Raw genomic sequence first — 18,196 nt, 5'->3', positions numbered from 1 at the left:
GCACACACGGGGCTCCATTGTGGTCCGGCTCTGTGGAACGGAGCCGTTTCCTGCAGTGTCCGCACACAATTCAGCGGCCCCAAGATTACAGCTGAGCGCCCAGCAAATCCTTTAATTGTATAAGAGCATCAGATTAAGGAGCGGCTCATTCTGCTTGTAGGACTCTTCTCAGAAACAAATGTTTACAGAGTCCAGGAAACCTCCCCTTCTCCCCTCTCCTGCAATGCAGAGCCTACACACACACACACACACACACACACACACACACACACACACACACACACACACACTCACACACCACAGAAGGAAGAAAAGGAAGTGATGAGGAAACGGGCTGAAAGTAACAAGAAGACAGCACACTCCTTCCGCCACAGGGATCGGAAACTTCCCTAGCTTCCGTTTGGAATAAAAGGTTGACCCAAGCCTTTCTGAAGAAATGGCTTCATGGCCAACAAAGCAAACACATGTCTGTCCGAGACCAATGCTAGAGAGAAAGACTTTATGCAAAGTTACTCTAAAAGTAAGTTTAAGAATAGAAATGTCTATTTGTGAGCATATTTCAAAGGCTTGGACTCACCATCTCCAACTGTAAAAGCCAGCACTTTCCCATTTTATTTTTTAACATTAGATTCAAACTAGAAATGATAAATAAAATTGAAGAGATGAGTTAGAGGTCAAACAGTTTTTTAAAAATATCAATTCTATTTTTAATTAAAAACTTGAAAGGCATTTAGATTTTTTTTTTCTGTCATGGAAAGGTTTGACTTGTCACGACAACCAAAAGACATCTAAAAATTTCTCTTTTATCAGCTACCCTCTGCTATTCAAAAAATGGCTCAGATAAGATGAACTCTTGCTAGACTGAATCTGTATGGGGCCAAGTGTCACAGGTATTTAGAGACACTGCAGATCTGGAAATTAAATGTAAATTGAAAGAAAAATTGGCTGCAATAGAAAGGGGCATTTTCCTGCTGAAAGTGAAGTCCTATAATTGCTACATGGATTTTGTGGCTTCTTTTTTTTTTTTTTTTTACTTCTCCAAGGGCACAAAGTGACCTGTGTTGGACCTCCCAAACAAAAAAAGCAAGCCGCCTGCCTGCCTGTCTGCCTGGTGGTTCAAAGGGATGTTCAAAAGAACTTGAAACTTCCAGTCTTGGGCTTAGAAGAACAGGGTGTATTAGAAATGTATTGGGCTGAGAGAGTCTCCAGGATCTGCGCTTAAAATGTTTCGTCTTTGACTTTTGAGAATGACCAAGAGAAGAAGAGCATTCTGGGAAACTGCTGGCTATAACTTCACTGTAGTGGGATTTGAGCTCCCTTCCATGTGGCTCTTATTTTCAGTGCAAAATGAGAATTCATCTTTGGGGTTGTCTACCTTGTTTAACTGTAACTCACAGGAGGATGGTCCACTCTCTGGAAAGCAGTTAACGGAAACCATAAATACGATGGACAAAGCCCACTTCCAGATGAGAGAGACTGTTTCAGAGAGGAAAAACGAAACGGTGATGACAGTAGGTGCTCACGCCTCTGCTTGGTGTGTGAGGCAGAGGTCTGTGACGTCTGCTGGCTTTCCCTCAGGTATAAGGCCCAGCTGTTCCTCCCTCCTGCCCTGCTACCAAAGTGCACAGCACCACAGACAGTACCCTGCCTGCACACCGCCACAGTACACTGCCGTTTTCTAATGCCCCTTTCTGGTCCCCTGCGCAGAGGCAGACATATTCAATATGCAAAGCATTTGACTTAAAAAAAAATTAAGTACTCCCAGCAAGTTTGAAACATCCAGAACAGTTTAAAAAATATGTAAAGGAGGGTTGAGGAAACGGCTTAGTGTGTGAGTGCATGCTGTGCAAGCGTGAGGTCCCCGCTTCACAAGCTGAGGACTTAGGTAGAAAGCTGGAAACGGCAACCTGTGCCTGTGACTTGGCACTAGAAAGCGAGAGACAGGAAGATTCCAGGACCTACTGGCCAGCCAGCCTGGTCAAAGCGGTGAGGTTCAGTGAGGAACCTCATCATAAAGTAATAAGGTGACAGAGGCCGTCCTCTGGCCTCTGCAGCACATGCTCTCTCCCTCCCTCCCTCCCTCCCTCCCTCTCTCCTTCCCTCCCTCCCTCCACCCCCCCCCCCCATATGTGTGTGGGGGAGGAGAACTAACATTAAAGACTAATTGCAATAGACCAATTTCCCAAGTTTATCTCGAAGGATGCTTTATTATTGGAGATACGGAAATAATGAACACAATCTCTTCCCAATTATGCTTTAAGACTGCTTACTAGTCAGGCTGGCTGCTGCAGAATGCTTTCCGTTTCTGCGTAACATCAAGACCTTCCCATTGCTCAGGACAGACTTAGGAGCTGGTGCAGCCCGAGGGACAGCGTGTGCACAGAACGGACCCAAGGACATGCAACTGCAGCCACCGCTCGCTCGCTCCCAGGGAAATCTTACGTCACTCTCTTCCCTGCCTTCCTTAAGCCCTTAATGCACTAAGTGCAGTCTATAAGGCTCGAAAGCCATGAGCTTTGGAGAAAGAATTTAAAGAGTTTAAAGTTATCTGAACCAACTAGCAACCAGAAGCGTGATTTTGGGCAATTTGTTTCCTTCCTTGAGCCTCCGTTTTCTCATTCACAGGACGGGGACAATGTCCAATCTATAGGTTTGGGATGATTAAAAGAACACGTGAAAAAAGCTCGCTTAATGAATGCTGCTGAGACATAGTTACCAGTGACTAAACATCGCAGAAGCAAATCCCCGAGGCCTCGGTTCCCCACTGGGAAATGGTTCCACTACCCACGTCTCCAGCTGTCCACACATGCATCCTGCCTACTGAGGTCTAGGTGCGTTTGTGAACACCTACTGATGAAGAGGAAGAGGCAATGCCATCGAAGGCACACATGTGAGGGGGTGGTGAGGGCTTCCCCCAAAACTGTTTCCCCAGTTCAATGTAAATGTAGCCACCGGGAACATCGATTGTACAGTTTGTTGACAACAGAGTTAAAATGTCTGAGGCATCCTGCCCTAGGATTACGATGGAGGACACGGCCACCCAAATAGGTATTTTAGGATCTCATATTTACTGTTCAGTATTTCTGAAATTCGTACCAATTGCCCACCTGTTGTTAATCCGTGCCCTTAGGAGGAACCCTAAGTGGTGAAAAAAGGTTGCAACTTGACTGTAGAGTGCAGTGCTCTTCTGGACATGTGGTTGGAGGTTAAAAAAAAAAAAGTATGTAGGCCAGCACTAGTGTACAGGTGATGGTTATTTAAAATGTCTGGTCCGACTTCCAAAGTCAAAGTTTTGTAAAGATATCTTAAGCATATAATGGCAATTAAAATGGGCATTATTTGTGGTTGTTGTTGTCAGTGGTGGTGGTGATGGTGTTGTTGTCAGTGGTGGTGGTGATGGTGTTGTTGTTGTTGTTGGTGGTGGTGGTGATGGTGTTGTTGTTGGTGGTGGTGATGGTGTTGTTGTTGTTGTTGGTGGTGATGGTGTTGTTGTTGTTGTTGGTGGTGGTGATGGTGTTGTTGTCAGTGGTGGTGGTGATGGTGTTGTTGTTGTTGGTGGTGATGGTGTTGTTGTTGTTGTTGTTGTTGGTGGTGATGGTATTGTTGTTGTTGGTGGTGATGGTGTTGTTGTTGTTGGTGGTGGTGGTGGTGATGGTGTTGTTGTTGTTGTTGGTGGTGATGGTGTTGTTGTTGGTGGTGGTGGTGATGGTATTGTTGTTGTTGGTGGTGATGGTATTGTTGTTGTTGTTGGTGGTGGTGGTGGTGGTGCTGATGGTGTTGTTTTTGTTGTTGGTGATGGTGGTGGTGTTGGTTTTCACGTTGTTGTTGTTGTTGGTGGTGGTGGTGTTGGTGTTGGTGTTGATGGTGCAGCAGCCTTAATTCTCTTACTGGAACACGCACTGCCCACCTCTCACCTTCCTCTGGCCTGAAACAGGCGGTCAGAGAGGACTGCCAGTTCCTTCTGCGGCTAGGCATCTCTACCTCAACCGAATCTAAAAGCATTTAGGGTAAAAATGACAGCTGAACCAAGCCGATGGAACCCTAAGAGTATTAGCAGTGAAAGACAGAGAGTTTTTATTTGGACATGTAAATTTTGATGAAGTGTTTATAAAACCCATGATTTTATATCTTTGGGCTCTCATTTTAAGATAAATCTATAATATATTATAGAAGTATGTCACGGCTAGAAAACAGCTATGTACTTTTTGTTCCTTATCTTAGAGGTGAACATGTGACGGTGTTTGTTAGGGATTACTGAGGTCATAGAGAAGATTTGGGGGCATGTCTAATATACTGGCTTCAAGTTTAGTTTAGAAGAAACAAAAAAGAAAACAGAGAAGTCACATGACTTGACCAACATTACCCACCCAGCCAATGGCCAGAGGTACAATCTTAGCTTCCCACCCAACTCTTGTCCTTGGTTATCTATTATCCCAGAAATATAATTTTAATATAAGAAAGGAAAGGACTCAATTCAAACATATTCCATAAGCTACCTAATCTACATGCTAACTCTATAAAGTGGGCGTCACTCCACTCAGTTTACATACGAGGAAACTTACATCGTAGATTGAGTCACTTGCCAGAGTCATAATGACAGTGACCAGTAATGCGCAGATCAAAGGTCCTTGGAACCCTTGGCTGGTTGGCAGAGCTCAGGTCTCAGGAATGACAGGAGATGCTCTGCCACCACAGACAAGTGTCGGAAAGAACTGGTTTAGGAACCAAACATCGTTTGTTCGATCATCTTCTCTGCTATTCGCTGGCTTAAACTGAAAACAAAAGTAGAAACACACCCAAGCGGTTTTGGTTTTCTGAGCTTACGACACTTGGTTAGTCTGTTTTTAGGAATTATATATGGCCATCTGAAAGCGAGAAAATGGTTTCTTTACAAAATTTTATAATGTAGCTTTCTTTTTTCCTCCCTCTTTAATACTGAGCATCTCGCCTATTGATCGGCTGGAGCCGAGGAAGCTTCCTGCGTCTTAGCTGTGTGAGGTGAATCTTGGTGAGCAGAAAGAGCATCAAAGCAGAACGCAGGTTGACACTGGCGTTTGCCGAGTCAGCTCTTTACCTTCCTTATGCTGCCCCCGTTACAGACAGCCAGAGCCTCTGCAGTGGCTTATTAAAATAGAAGCAGAGTAAACTGGGAACCCGACCCCCCACCCCCAGGCTCTGATTATCCTCTTCCTCTTAAATGCCTTGCTTTGTGTATGCCAGTGTCACTCATTTTAAGGAATCCTTGTAATTAAAGACAGAAACTAACTCTGACTTTCTTGATGGGTCCCCAGAACATAAACTAATAGATGTCTGATTTTATAGTTCTTAGAGAAGAGTTCTTAAAGCCCTAAAATCCGCACATGCTGATCTGCACTTTGCAGGGACGGCTCAGCCTTTAAAACCAAAGGGTCCAACCAAACCACCAACCAGAAGAGCCTGAGGCTGTAGTTTGTGTGTAGGAACGCTACATGCTGGGGCTTCTGGGAGTGTGCTCACCAGCGTTTGATCTCTTCGTTAATACTGACGAATATGCCTGTTCACTCACCCATTTAGTAAGAGCCTACCGCCTGGCAGGCACCATGCCTCTAAATTCTACAAACACACAAAACAGACAAGAGTAAAAATCCTGCCCTCATAAGGTTTACATTTCTACAGAGGGAGAAAAACAACCCATATGGCAAAGCATATGGGAATCACTGTGGAGGAAATGGAGCAGGATATGGGGGTTTAGGGGCCGTGGGGCTACAAAGCACTCAGGGAACCTGCCTGAAGACGTGGTCCCTGAGGGGAAAGCTAAGTGGGTGAGGGTATGCTAGCTTTCTTCCCTCGGGGGAGTGTGGGACCCAGGAAGCCTTGAGTGGGCGTTTAAAGAGCAGTGAAGTCTTGAGTGAATGTAAGCTGTCCCTGTGGACAAGCCACGTCAAGGACCGACGCCTCAGACCCCTGGGAAGTTGGCTAAGCCTTTCCTGTGGGGGTGAAGCTCAGAGAACTAGGAAATCCTTCCTCTGAGTCAAACATACCAACTGCGGCGTCCTCCTCCCAGGTGTCAGCAGCCTAAGACTGCTGTCCACCACAGAGACCTCCCACTGCCAGCTGAGTTCCAGGTTGTGGGTGACTGGTGTCTCCTCGGGGCTCATACAGCCCAGCTTGTCTGTCCACACATCTCTCCCTTCCCCATTGCTTCACCGCCCCAGTCAGGTTTCCTGGACCTTGCAGGACACAACAGAGGAGGATATTCTTGGCAAAGCAGGCATTGCAGGCCCCAGGCCCCGGAGCAGACGGTGTGAACACCGCGCCCCAGGTGCAATGGGACCTGGCTAGACACCAGGCCCCGGAGCAGACGGTGTGAGCACCGCGCCCCAGGTGCAATGGGACCTGGCTAGACACCAGGCCCTGGAGCAGACGGTGTGAGCACTGCGCGCCCCAGGTGCAATGGGACCTGGCTAGACACCAGGCCCCGGAGCAGACGGTGTGAGCACCGCGCCCCAGGTGCAATGGGACCTGGCTAGACACCAGGCCCCGGAGCAGACGGTGTGAGCACCGCGCCCCAGGTGCAATGGGACCTGGCTAGACACCAGGCCCCGGAGCAGACGGTGTGAGCACCGCGCCCCAGGTGCAATGGGACCTGGCTAGACACCAGGCCCTGGAGCAGACGGTGTGAGCACCGCGCCCCAGGTGCAATGGGACCTGGCCAAAAGGGCTAAAGTGGAAGGAGGAGAGATGAGAACGGCAGGGGCTACCGTAAGGCTGGTGCATGTGTGCATATCGTGCACGTGTGCATGTGTGCATATCGTGCACGTGTGCATGTGTGCATATCGTGCACGTGTGCATGTGTGCATATCGTGCACGTGTGCATGTGTGCATATCGTGCACGTGTGCATGTGTGCATATCGTGCACGTGTGCATGTGTGCATATCGTGCATGTGTGCATGTGTGCATATCGTGCACGTGTGCATGTGTGCATATCGTGGACATGTGCACACTCATGCAAGTCAGGGCAATCGTCTGTATTAGAGTACAGGAGGATTGGCAGCCTCCCTTGACCCTGAGTCCTGTCAAGAGCTGATAGTGCCACCCACAGAAACACCTGGGTGTTGTTGCCACCAATGAAGGGTCAGCTATTGGAGTGCAAAACCACGCTAATTAGCGGGAAGAAGTACAGTGGCACATAGGTAGGAAAATGTCGCAATGGAAGCCATCCTCTCTGAATTCTAACCTGAAAAGTCAGTTTCAAAACAGTGAGGGGCTGGGTAGATGGATTGGTGGGTAAAACACTCGTGAGGACCCACGTCTGGATCCCCAGGGCCTAGGGGACCCTGAACTCTGCAGTGTGCATCTGTAACCCCAGCACTCTGTTGTGAGAGTGAACCCTGCAGGCCAGCCTGGTGTATGCAGCAGTGAACAAGAGACCCCATCTTAAACAAGGTGGGAAGTGAAGACGGCTGTCTGAGGCTGTCTTCTGACCTGGGCAAGGTGGTTAGTATAACGGCAAGAACTTGGTCGAAGCCAGCCCCAAACAGCCCTGGAAGTAACACACACACACACACACACACACACACACACACACACACACGCCCCTCCCGGTTCCTGGCAGGTAACATGGATTTTCACTCGTAGAACCTGCACCTAACTCGGTCAGTTAATTCCAAAGCTAAGTTTCAATGTAAGTGAAGGGAAGTGAATAATTAGTTTGCATATACACAAAATTCTCAGATTCATTTGGCCCAGCGGTACTGAAGCAAGAGATTTTTTGGAGAAGGGAGCGCTCTTTTCTAAACGACTGTTCATGTGAAAATACACAGCACTGGTTATCACAGCTTAACAACTGAAGAACGGGAGAGATGAGCATTGGCTTACCAAGTTTAAAAGTTAATACAGCTGCATGTAATACTTAGATTAGTGCTTAAGTAGACAAATTAAGTTGCAATGTGTCTCTTAAGCAGTCATTGAATGAGCAAGATGAGAAATAAATTGAGTTCCGCGTCGGCCTTCCTGGCATCCGGCAACGCTCTCTGTCAACACACAGATCCTTTTCACTGTCAATTCAACACACATTTTGCAGACCTTGGGCCTGCAATTATTTCATTTCCTTTCTTGGAAATGTAATTTCCACTCACTTTTGGAGAATAAAAGGCAGACAAAAGGAGGAAGGAGCGGCAGTATTTTCTGATTAAGATTATCTGTGTAGGACGGTGAAGGGGGAAAATCTATACACACGTGCCGAAGCATGTCTCAGAAACCCACTTGTCTCTGCCAAATTGCCTTTGTGTCTGGATATTGGTTCAAATGCTGCCAGGCTGCTGCTGTTGAATTAGTGTTGAACAAATTTAATAGCAAAGGTAAAGAATGAATGTGGATCATCTTTCTGGGAGATGCAAACAGCTCCCGGCAAAGAAAGGAAACAGGACTGTGAGAATATGTGCTTTAAAAAACCCACAGTGAAATTAGCCAAGACTGGAAAGCAGGAAAGGCAGCCATTCATCCCATAGGAGATGGGGGGCGGGGGCGGGGGGTGCGCTCAATAGCTGCGGTGAGAGAGAGGCGTGAGAGGAAGAAAAGACCAGTTGGCAAAAATAGATCCAAATTGAATTTCAACTTCATTTGTCCAGGCCTCACCTTTTAAGCTAAGGCAGCTAAAACTACAAAGGAGGGGGCCTCTCTCTCTGTGACAGAACAGGAAATCAGAGGTTTAATTAACAGTGATTACAAGATTCGGCTGATCTGATTGGCCTCACCTTTTCCTTTTCATTAAGTGACAATCTAGCTGACATCCTGGCAAGAGAATTAGGAGCACAAGTGCACACTGCTCTCAGACGGAGCTCGCCATTGTTAGGAAACAAATTGATCCTGTGCTACACCGGGCGGCAGCCCGCTCGGTAGCAGGGTTAGACCGAACAAGGTGTCATTTGGGAGTTGGTCTCTATACCTAAGAGCCCTGTGTGTGGCACATAGTCAGTCTCTGGAAAGCACAGGGTGAAGGAACATCTTTCAAGGCTCAGGGAATGACACTGTACAAACTCGGGCTCCAAAGGAGCCGTTAAGAGAGACAACATTTCACTTGGAAAGGAAGGTGTCTTCTAGTGCAGCAATACCCGCCAGGCCAATTCTTTGTGAAGGAGGAGACCCCAAGGACCAGTCCAGTCCAGGAGGTGTGGCGTTTGCTTTGGCGATAAGGAAATCACCAAGCTTGGAGCCCAGAAGCCAAGGCTGGCTTAAAGGAGGGGGATGAGGAAAGGAGGAAAGAGGATTGGAGGGCCACGACAAATCTTTCTGAAGAGTAACAGATCAAAAAAAAAATGCATGTCAGTCATTACAATCTACGTTCTAATTAATAAAGAGCGTCGTTACTTACTGAAGTGTAACCTTGGAATTCGTGCGTCCTTCCAATTTACGGGGCCCTTCACCTGGCTCAGGTGTTAGGGGACACGAGCTGTTGAATTCTGCCTCCAGAGTTTTCTTGTTCAAGGCTGTTTTTGTTACACTGGATACAGAACCCAACACTGGCATGGATTTGGACTCTGAGGTGGCTAATATCCCGGTAGGACCTTAAAACCAAACACATACCTCAAGTTTAATAATTCTGTGTGATGCTTATTAATGGTACGAAAGATTAGCTGAAAAGTCCACAGGAAGAAAAAGACCAAGTTGGTTAAAAAAAAAAAAGTCTAAGCACATGCTAAAAGGGGGGGGGGGGGGTGAGTCCCTACCAGAAGTCTTTGCTTCGCGAATAATGCTACCTTTCAGTGCACCTGGAGCATGCTAGGAAGTTGTGTGCAGACCGTTAGAGGCCACAAGCCCTTCACTGACCCATCCTTAGCAATACCACAATTTTGGAAACACTTTTTCTACTTTGCAAATATGACATCTGACTGCCCTGCTTGAACCGTTTTTGCCTCTCAAGAGTTAATTCTTCCAAAAACTAAGATCTGCGTTTCAAACAGAAAATGGACGATGTCAAAAGGTTCTTTCTAAAAGGCTCATGAAGACTTCTTGAGCATTAAACAGCTTTTATGAACATTTTCATTTTAATGTGAATGACCAGTAAGTGGATTTATTGCCTCTTTAAAAAAAATACAGAAGCAAGATTATAAAAATTAAGTGGCAAAGAGTTTGGGCTGTTTACCTTCTGGTCTCTGCTGCTCTTTGGAGCAGGACTTAATGACTACAATAGGGCTTGCTACTGAAATTATTGGCACAGCACTCTAGAACTCCCAGGCTAAACGCTAAGCCTCACCCGGAGTTTTCACTAGGTAGCCTGCCTCAAAGTATACCTGCCTTAAAAATTCAGAGGGAACGCTTTTAACAGAGAGACTGAGTAAACAATTCACAAATAAGGAAATTAAATAATGTCAAAGTGAAGTTAGAACACAGTCTTACAGGGTGCCACTGGGAAGAGACCAGACTGGAGGGACTAAAGAACGCCCCAGGGTTTGGGACGAGGCTCAGGTGGAGAAGTGCTTGCATGGCAGGCATGAAGCCCTGGGTCCTGCCTGCAGCACAGCGTGACCTGGGCACGGCACGGTGGTGCCCACCTGTAACCCTACATGGAGGCGGAAAGATCAAAAAATTCAAGGTTACTCTTGACTACCATGCCAAGCTCAAAGGAAGAAGGGGGGGGGGGAAGGAAAGAAAAGAAAGAGAATCATCTCCCAAATTGGTACTACACAATCCAAAATGCTAGAGGATGCCTAAAAGTAAAAGCTCGGAGCTGTATTCTTTCCTTTGGCTATGCATATGGCTGAAAACCTATTCAAGAGGGACGAACATTTGCTCAGCCATTCTACTGGACTCTTCCCTTAGCCTGACTCCAGCACACAGAGCCTGTTTGGTCTGGTGAGCAGTGTGTGACTTTATCATTTCACTTGTGGGCGGGTTGGTGTGGTGCCCGATGCTCTGTTTAGAGAGCCTTTCCCTTCCAGCTGTCTTATGTCACATGGGGAGATGGAAGGCAGAAAGAAGGGCAGAAAGGCCAAGCAGAGAAGCTTCTAGAAAAATAGGGATATGAAGTTGAATTCTAGATTTGCCTCATCTCAGCTCTGTTTTGTCCTTGGTAACTCTGACTGCGACACTAGACAGCGTTAAGCAGTCTGTCCTTGTCGGAAGATCTTTTTGAATGCACCAGTGCCTGGGACTTCTTTCTACAATGGAAGCCACTTTAAAAAAAAGTAGGGCATCGAGCTAAGCCATGGCTCATGTTTTCCTTACATGCAAAAGGAAAGAAAGGCGGCACAGTGTTTGCGACGGTGAGCGCTGTTGTATCATCCTATGCTCCCTAAGAGCTCTTGCTGCTCTCCAACGTGTCCGTTTGGCAGGCCACCGGGCTAGGCGGTGGAAGTGAACAGCAGCTAGACCCAGAAGGGAAACTGAGCAAAACAGTGCACCCCAAGGGCCCTAGCAGGGGGTGAGGTCTACAAAGCCCAGCAGCTTCCGGAAGTCTCCTTCCTCCACTTGTTCCCACCCCTATTTCCCACAAGTCTTAGTGTCCCGGGAGGTCCAACATCTGCCAAGCTGTAACTGCTTGCTCCTCTCTCCCCAGGGAACTTTCCCTTCGTTATTTCATGAGCTTTAGAGAAATTTTCACGCAGCAGATTTCACGTGGCAAACTCTTTCAGTTTGGAGCAAGGAAAAATGTGTGGCCACTGGAGGGGAAAACAGGGATTTTCTTTGTTAAAGATAGTGAGTTTGTCGGTGTGCTGGTTGTTTGTTTTCTCCCCCTTGGCTATTATTAGTAAGCTCAAAGAAAATTTCTGCTTAACTACAAGTCACTCCTCGGAGTGTACTGTGTATTCTTCATCAACGGTAGATTGAATTTCTTTGTTCATGTATTAATGGATCTATTGAAAAAAATTAAAACAGGATGAACATAGCCAAGGACTCACCACGTAGCTGAATATGACCTTGAACTCCTGATCTCCTTCCTCTACCTCCGAAGAGCTGGGGCTACAGGTGTGTGCCGCCATGGTGTTTATGTGGCTCCCAGGGTTGAACCTAGGGCCTTAGGCACTCTAGGCAAACACTCTCCCAACTGAGCCACATCCCTAGTCCCCAAGTCTACTGGATTTTTATCTTTTATCCTAACTTCCCTTGAACGAGACACTGAGTATTTGTACATTGGTGGGAAATAAATCAAATAAAAGGTTCTTTCTTATTGTGTTTCTAAAATGTGTTCCCTCCTCCACTTTTGCAAATATTCCCTTCTCATATTGACCGAAACTGAAGTGCTTCCTTGTTTCCACTGGAAATGAACTCTTAAACAGTGAGTATTGCATATGCCTGACTAAAAATCTATGGATGCAGAATGTTTTCGGAAGAAAGAAAGCGAGGGGCAAAACACACAATTTAAATGATAGTAGTAAAAATGTCACAGAGTAAATTCTAAAGTCGAGGGACCTACAGGAGTACCATCAGGTGGATTCTGGAAAGGCTGACACTGGCACCAAGTCACCAAATGGATGCGGAGGTACAGTGGCCGAGGGCTGCCAATGCAATAAAAACTGTCTCAGGACACCTCTTTAATTTCCCTTTCAGGTTGCTTGCTGGGTGGGGAAAGTCCTCAGGTGAGATATTTATCAGTAGAATTTGCAGACCAGTCTAAATACTGAATGTTTTTATGTCACTTGTGGCTCCTGTTTTGAGGTAGGATCTCTTACTGTCCTAGAGCTCACTCTAAAGACTCAACTGGCTGTCTAGTACGGGACCCACCTGTCTGCACCTCCTCATCACGTCATGGATTGAAGTGTGGGTTCTGGGGACTGAACCCAGGGAGTAATTAACATCTCCTCAGACTACCCATATGTTTATTGTATCTAGCCAGGTCTGATTTGAGAACCCACCCAGTTTAGCAATCCCCCGTGTAAAGCTTGACCACCACAATTCCATCACCCACATTCTAGCAAGTTCAGCCAGGCAGGGTTGATTGTGCCAGGAATGCCAGCCCTAAGGAGGCTGAAGCAATAGGGCCACTCTAACTCAAGGCCAGCCTGGGTGACATAGCTAGGCCACATCTTTAAAACAAACAAAATTCTAGCAACATGACTCAACATATCATTGCAAGGGACTATTTTTGACCAAGATGAGCCTTAAAGACCTCAGCCCTCTCTGGTTGCCAACTGTTTGTCTTCCTTTACTGTAATTTTCCAGAGTTAGATTCCTGGCTAGCTCCGAGGGGAAACCTTCATAAAGGTCTCAGCTAATTGCCACCACCAAACTCACGGAGACAACGAGCTCCCCCAAGGTCTGGCACAGATCCTGTGTTGTAACACACAGATGGTGCCGCGGCTCCAACACCCAGTGCTAATGGTGAGCTCACAGTTGGTGGCAGAGCTGGAGTCACAGGCACACTCACAAGTGGGATGGCTAGGAAGAGTGACGATGACTTCTCTGTACTTTTAACTGATGTGTGATTCCCACTAAAACTGCAAATGGTGCCAGGAAGAGTCGGGGACAGGGCACTTTTCATGTATTTAAGAATAGTGCTGTGGCGGTACACCTATTGTCACTATAGAGATGCAGGTAGAAGCTGAGTCACCCAAAGGCTCAATGGCTAATCTAAGGACAAGCGGCAGGGCACAAGTGACAGGCTGGATGGGAACTCGGGATGCCTGCTCCCAGAACCTCCATCTGACACTACATTGTTGACAAAATCCATCCTGATGGAGGAGGGGCTGTTGGCAGCCTAAAGGCCACCAGGGAAGAGGGAGACATCTTCTTTGGTGGTACAGCCCCTGGTAGGCCGCTCATGTTCCTGTAAATAACCCTCACTGATGTTCCTGTATTCACGTGTATAATGAAACATAGACACAAAAACAACCAAAGCACAAAACTCCAGGGAAACAGGGAGGCAAACCTGCTGGGAAAAGGAAGATCGGTGAGGGGGAAGGGAAGAAGAGAGGGCAATCAGGATGACTGCGATAGAAATGCTTTGTATATGTGTATGAAAAAAGCCCACCCTAAGGTCTTTACACGGGGCTGTGTGCTGGGGTGACCTCATAAGAGGGCAGACCTACAGATACCTACAAATAAAGATGCACCTCACGAGGAGCCACAGGTGCTCTTCACCAGCCAGTGCTTCTCATGCACCTTTAAAAAAAAGCTAAGCACTTAATACTAATTTTTAAAGGGTGCTTTCATGTTAAAGGGGCTTAAAGGAGGAAGAGAAGAACCGTGAGAGTCCGAAGCGGCTTACTACTGCTCTCTGCTTCTGCCGTCAACTTCCTGCGACGTAAAATCCTTTCTAACTCAGTTTCACTGTTCTCAGGGACAAGGGATTTTAAGCTTCTCGAACTAGTGGATTTGTTAAGTGTCCCCTAAAACAAAAACAAAAAGGTTAATATAATATGCAAAAGGAACATAAAATACAAACTAATAAAACATTGTCAAAATCCGAACAGAACCAAGAAACAAAACAAATTACATATAAATGGATATGTGAGTTTCTCAAATGTGCAACATACACCCGCAGTGACGCCAAAGTGTTGGCTTACTCACAAAGACACGCTGACGGTGGAGACAGCAGCTCCATCTCAGAAGAGCAAGTAGTACAAGAACGGCTCTCAGGGAGCAGACTGTCAAGTCAACCGCAGCGAGACACTTGCCCTCTGGTGGTAGTGCTGATGTGTGCCCACGCAGGGGGAGGACGGGTGCACCACACTCACCTTGGAAGGGTATCTTCACACAGCAGCCATGAACTACTGACCACAAACCCTCAAGGGGCTAAAACAACCGTGTGTGGCCTGTTACCGAGTGAGCAAGCAAGTGGCCCTGGCTGCATAGCAGGTGGCAATGCCACAGCTGAGAAGCAAGCACACAAGGCCCCCAAGGGTCTACCTGAAAGGAGCAAGCTGAGCTTCCTTGGCATCAGTGCGAGAGAGGGATGCTAAGGTCCTACGGTTGTCCTGACAGGCGAGACCATGGCTGCTTTTTTTTTCCCCCTTGGCTTCTAAGGAGACAAAGCCCCATGCCACCATCTCTCACCCAGGCTCTTCTTGAAGTACATGACAGGGAGAGTAGCTTCCCTCCTCCTGGAGTGTCTGAATTGGCCAGTGGCATACTCCTCAGCCAGAGGTGAGCATGGAGCTTAGCAGTAGCCAGCGCCCACAATCTCTCTCTCTCTCTCTCTCTGATGTGCTCTTCCTCAGCCGTACCAGAAGTGAGGAGATGATCAAGAAACCCAAGACCTAGTCAGAGGAAACAAGCCACAGCCTCTGGTTCAGAAGCAGCTTTTGTTCAGCAAGGCTTGTAGCCACCCCCAGCCTTTGTGTGGGCCGCAAACTCGCTAAGGGCTTTTATTCCTGCTGTTTAGAAATGGCAGTTCTCTAGACCGTAAGACGACAAAAACGTTCCTTGTGAAAATCAGACAGTTACAAATATCACACAGGAAAAGTTAAAATAATGTTCTGGTTATCTTTAAGCAGGGACCACATCTACTTAAAGACATAGATAAGGGGGTTTGGCCCACGAGGTTAGGAAGCTACGGTTGCTACCGCTTCCTGACCAGCTGACAGGATACTTGAAGAAGGCTCGTACTTTATTCCATCATGTGACACTTTTCCCCCTGGAAGTGTGACATTGCAAAGACTTTGTAAAATACCCAGAAGGAACATGACACGTGATTTTGCAGGAGCTTATGTGAATTTAGAGGCGAGATGACTTGGTTCACTGCGCTGTAGGCCTCTATCTAGTTGTCGGTGAGAAACACGGTAAGACCTGAGTGTTCCTGGAAATTAAAGAGGATGAACGGCCACTCTGTACACACTTGAAAAGAATGCAGAGAACAAGCATCCTCCTGCCATTTCTATTTGCGCTTCTAGGAAACTTACCATTCGAAACACATGTGATTAGCTATTTAAAAACTATACGGTTCTCACCATGAAAATAACATATAGAGCAGTCACATTGTTTGACTCTCAAGCCCACTCTATGGCTTTCCCCAGTGGAAATGGCTGCTCGGAAGGAGACCACATGCTACCTACTGCTGTTTAATATTTATCTTTTGCATGATCTTACAGCCCTCCCTTTTGATAAACACTATTATCCCCGCTGCCCCGCCCCCCCCCCAATCCTGGCTGTAATGAGCCACTCTCTTGTCATACAGGAAACCAAAGAATCTATCTTCTAAATTCTAACCTGTGATTCCGCCCCCCACACCCCAATTTTTGTTTGTTTGCTCCCTGACATGGTTGATGCCGCCAGTGTTGGGAAGTTTAGAAGCTACAGGAGGACGGGATGTTTCTGCAGGACTCTCAGATGACATGAAGATGACCTCAGCTAATTAAGGTCCCCATTTGTCCCACTTCTGTGTCTGGCTTCTCTGTTGGATTCATAAAATGCACCAGTCAGCTGCTGGCTCAGAAGCCACGTGGTCCACACAACGACATCTCTTTACAAGGAACTGGAGCCAGCAAGGCTCCGGTGGTCGTCAGGCCCCACAGTTAGCCAGAGTAGGCCTGGGTTTTAGATGTAGATCAAAACCCCAAGCAGTAATCTTACTGCTTCAAATCACCATCCAAGTCACTCAGCCGTCTCAGTGCCCAAGTGCTTCATATGCTAAAATCTGACCACACTAAGTGCCGGGTGATAAATATAACCTGGCCACAATTGTTGCACCTGTTGAGAATGGTGCTCAGCCCTTTCCGTCCCTTTGATCTACACAGGAAATTTGCAGGTTCCTTTCTATCGGTGGCTTTTAAATGACAGTGTGCCTCCAGAGCCTCCGCTTCCAAAACCATACAAGTTTTATGTGAACACAAGAAATGCCTTGCTATGTTTACATATAAAATGTTCAGCTTGAAATATTAAGTGATGTGAGTTTGGAAAAATGTGTTCACTCAATATTTATGCTTTAAAAATTGGCTTGAAAATTGCATATCTCAAAAAAAAAAAAAAAGAAAAAGAAAAAGAAAAAGAAAAAAAAAGAAAGAAAAGAATAAGGTTTCCATCTTTCCCTGTTCAGAGATTTGTCCCTAACCTCTGTTGATAAACTCTGAAGCTCAAAGTCATGCACCGTGGGTCACAGTCACATTTAGCAGATATGCCCCATGAAGCTCTTCCTGGTCTCAGTACTCTAGGAGAGCAAAACACCTGTGTGTCTGGTGTAAGGTGCTCTGTGTGTGTGTCTGCTGTACAGGTGTGTGTGTCTGTGTTCTGTACTCTGGGTGTGTGTCTACTGTACAGGTCCTCTGTGTGTGTGTGTGTGTGTGTGTTGTACAGGTGCTCTGTGTATGTCTGTGTCTGCTGTACAGGTGTCTCTGTGTGTGTGTGTGGTGTATAGGTGCTCTATCTGTGTGTGTGTGCTGTACAGGTGCTCTATCTGTGTGTGTGTGTGCTGTACAGGTGCTCTATCTGTGTGTGTGTGTGTGTGTGTGTGTGTGTGTGTGTGTGTGTGTGCTGTACAGGTGCTCTATCTGTGTGTGTGTCTGCTCTACATATGCATGCTTTCTACTTGCTCTAAGGCTTGAGTCTCATTATAGTCCTTTACATTTGTGTCGTCTCATCATGACTACCAGGATGGTATCATGTGCTTTCCTCAGAACTAACTTTAATAATCCTTTTAGTGTGGACTCCAGATGGAAGTCCCAGAAATACACTGTACTGGCACCCCATTTTCACCCACATAAGAATGGGCGTGGTTTCTTGGCCCTAGACACCGGGGCCATCCCTTGAGGAAATGTTATTTCTGGAATCATTACTTCTGTGATACGTGAAAGTCAGACCAGGCAGATCTAAGAGCAAACTCAGGACAAAGATGAAAGAACTCTTAAAAACATTTTTTTAAATAAATCAAATCTTTTCACAAACCTAGGTACATCAAGTAACATGAAATTAAAGTGACTATTATTTTGAAAAGTAATATTTGAACTATGGATGTAGGTTTGTGATAAAGCACAAGCTTAGCATGTGTGCAGTACACACACACACACACACACACACACACACACACACACACACACGTGTATGCTAAGTTCATTAAACTTGCTACCATCCAGCACTATCTGCCACTGACATATTTTTTGCATAATCAAGTATTATTTCATGTAGATGTCTGATTTTTTAAAAATAAACCAACATTTTAACAGCTCAAACAGTATAGTTGACTCTTAGATAGCCTCTCTCTCTCTCTCTGTCTCTCTCTCTGTCTCTCTCTCTGTCTCTGTGTGTGTGTGTGTGTGTGTGTGTGTCTCTCTGTCTCCCCCCCCCC

The 18,196-nt window shown here is 46.4% G+C and overlaps 1 protein-coding gene across 2 annotated transcripts in view; it reads right to left on the bottom strand.

The window, feature by feature from the left end:
- The window catches only part of SHTN1 (shootin 1), a 108,032-nt gene that overhangs the window by 8,472 nt on the left and 81,364 nt on the right, over nucleotides 1-18,196 (bottom strand). Inside the window, exons 15-16 of one of the 2 annotated variants that reach the window (XM_084772842.1) lie at nucleotides 14,186-14,306; nucleotides 9,353-9,545 (exon numbers count right to left, since the gene is read on the bottom strand). The exons of the other annotated variant lie outside the window; for it this stretch is intronic. Of the exons in view, the coding sequence (XP_084628968.1) occupies nucleotides 9,353-9,545; nucleotides 14,186-14,306 (314 nt within the window). The remainder of the gene's footprint in view (nucleotides 1-9,352; nucleotides 9,546-14,185; nucleotides 14,307-18,196) is intronic. 2 annotated transcript variants of the gene reach the window in all.

Source organism: Acomys minous, assembly GCF_964271855.1.
Source record: "Acomys minous genome assembly, chromosome: 2".
Taxonomy (NCBI): Eukaryota; Metazoa; Chordata; class Mammalia; order Rodentia; family Muridae; genus Acomys; species Acomys minous.
Note: the sequence above shows the minus strand (reverse complement) of the source record. Positions and strands in the feature narration are given on the sequence as shown.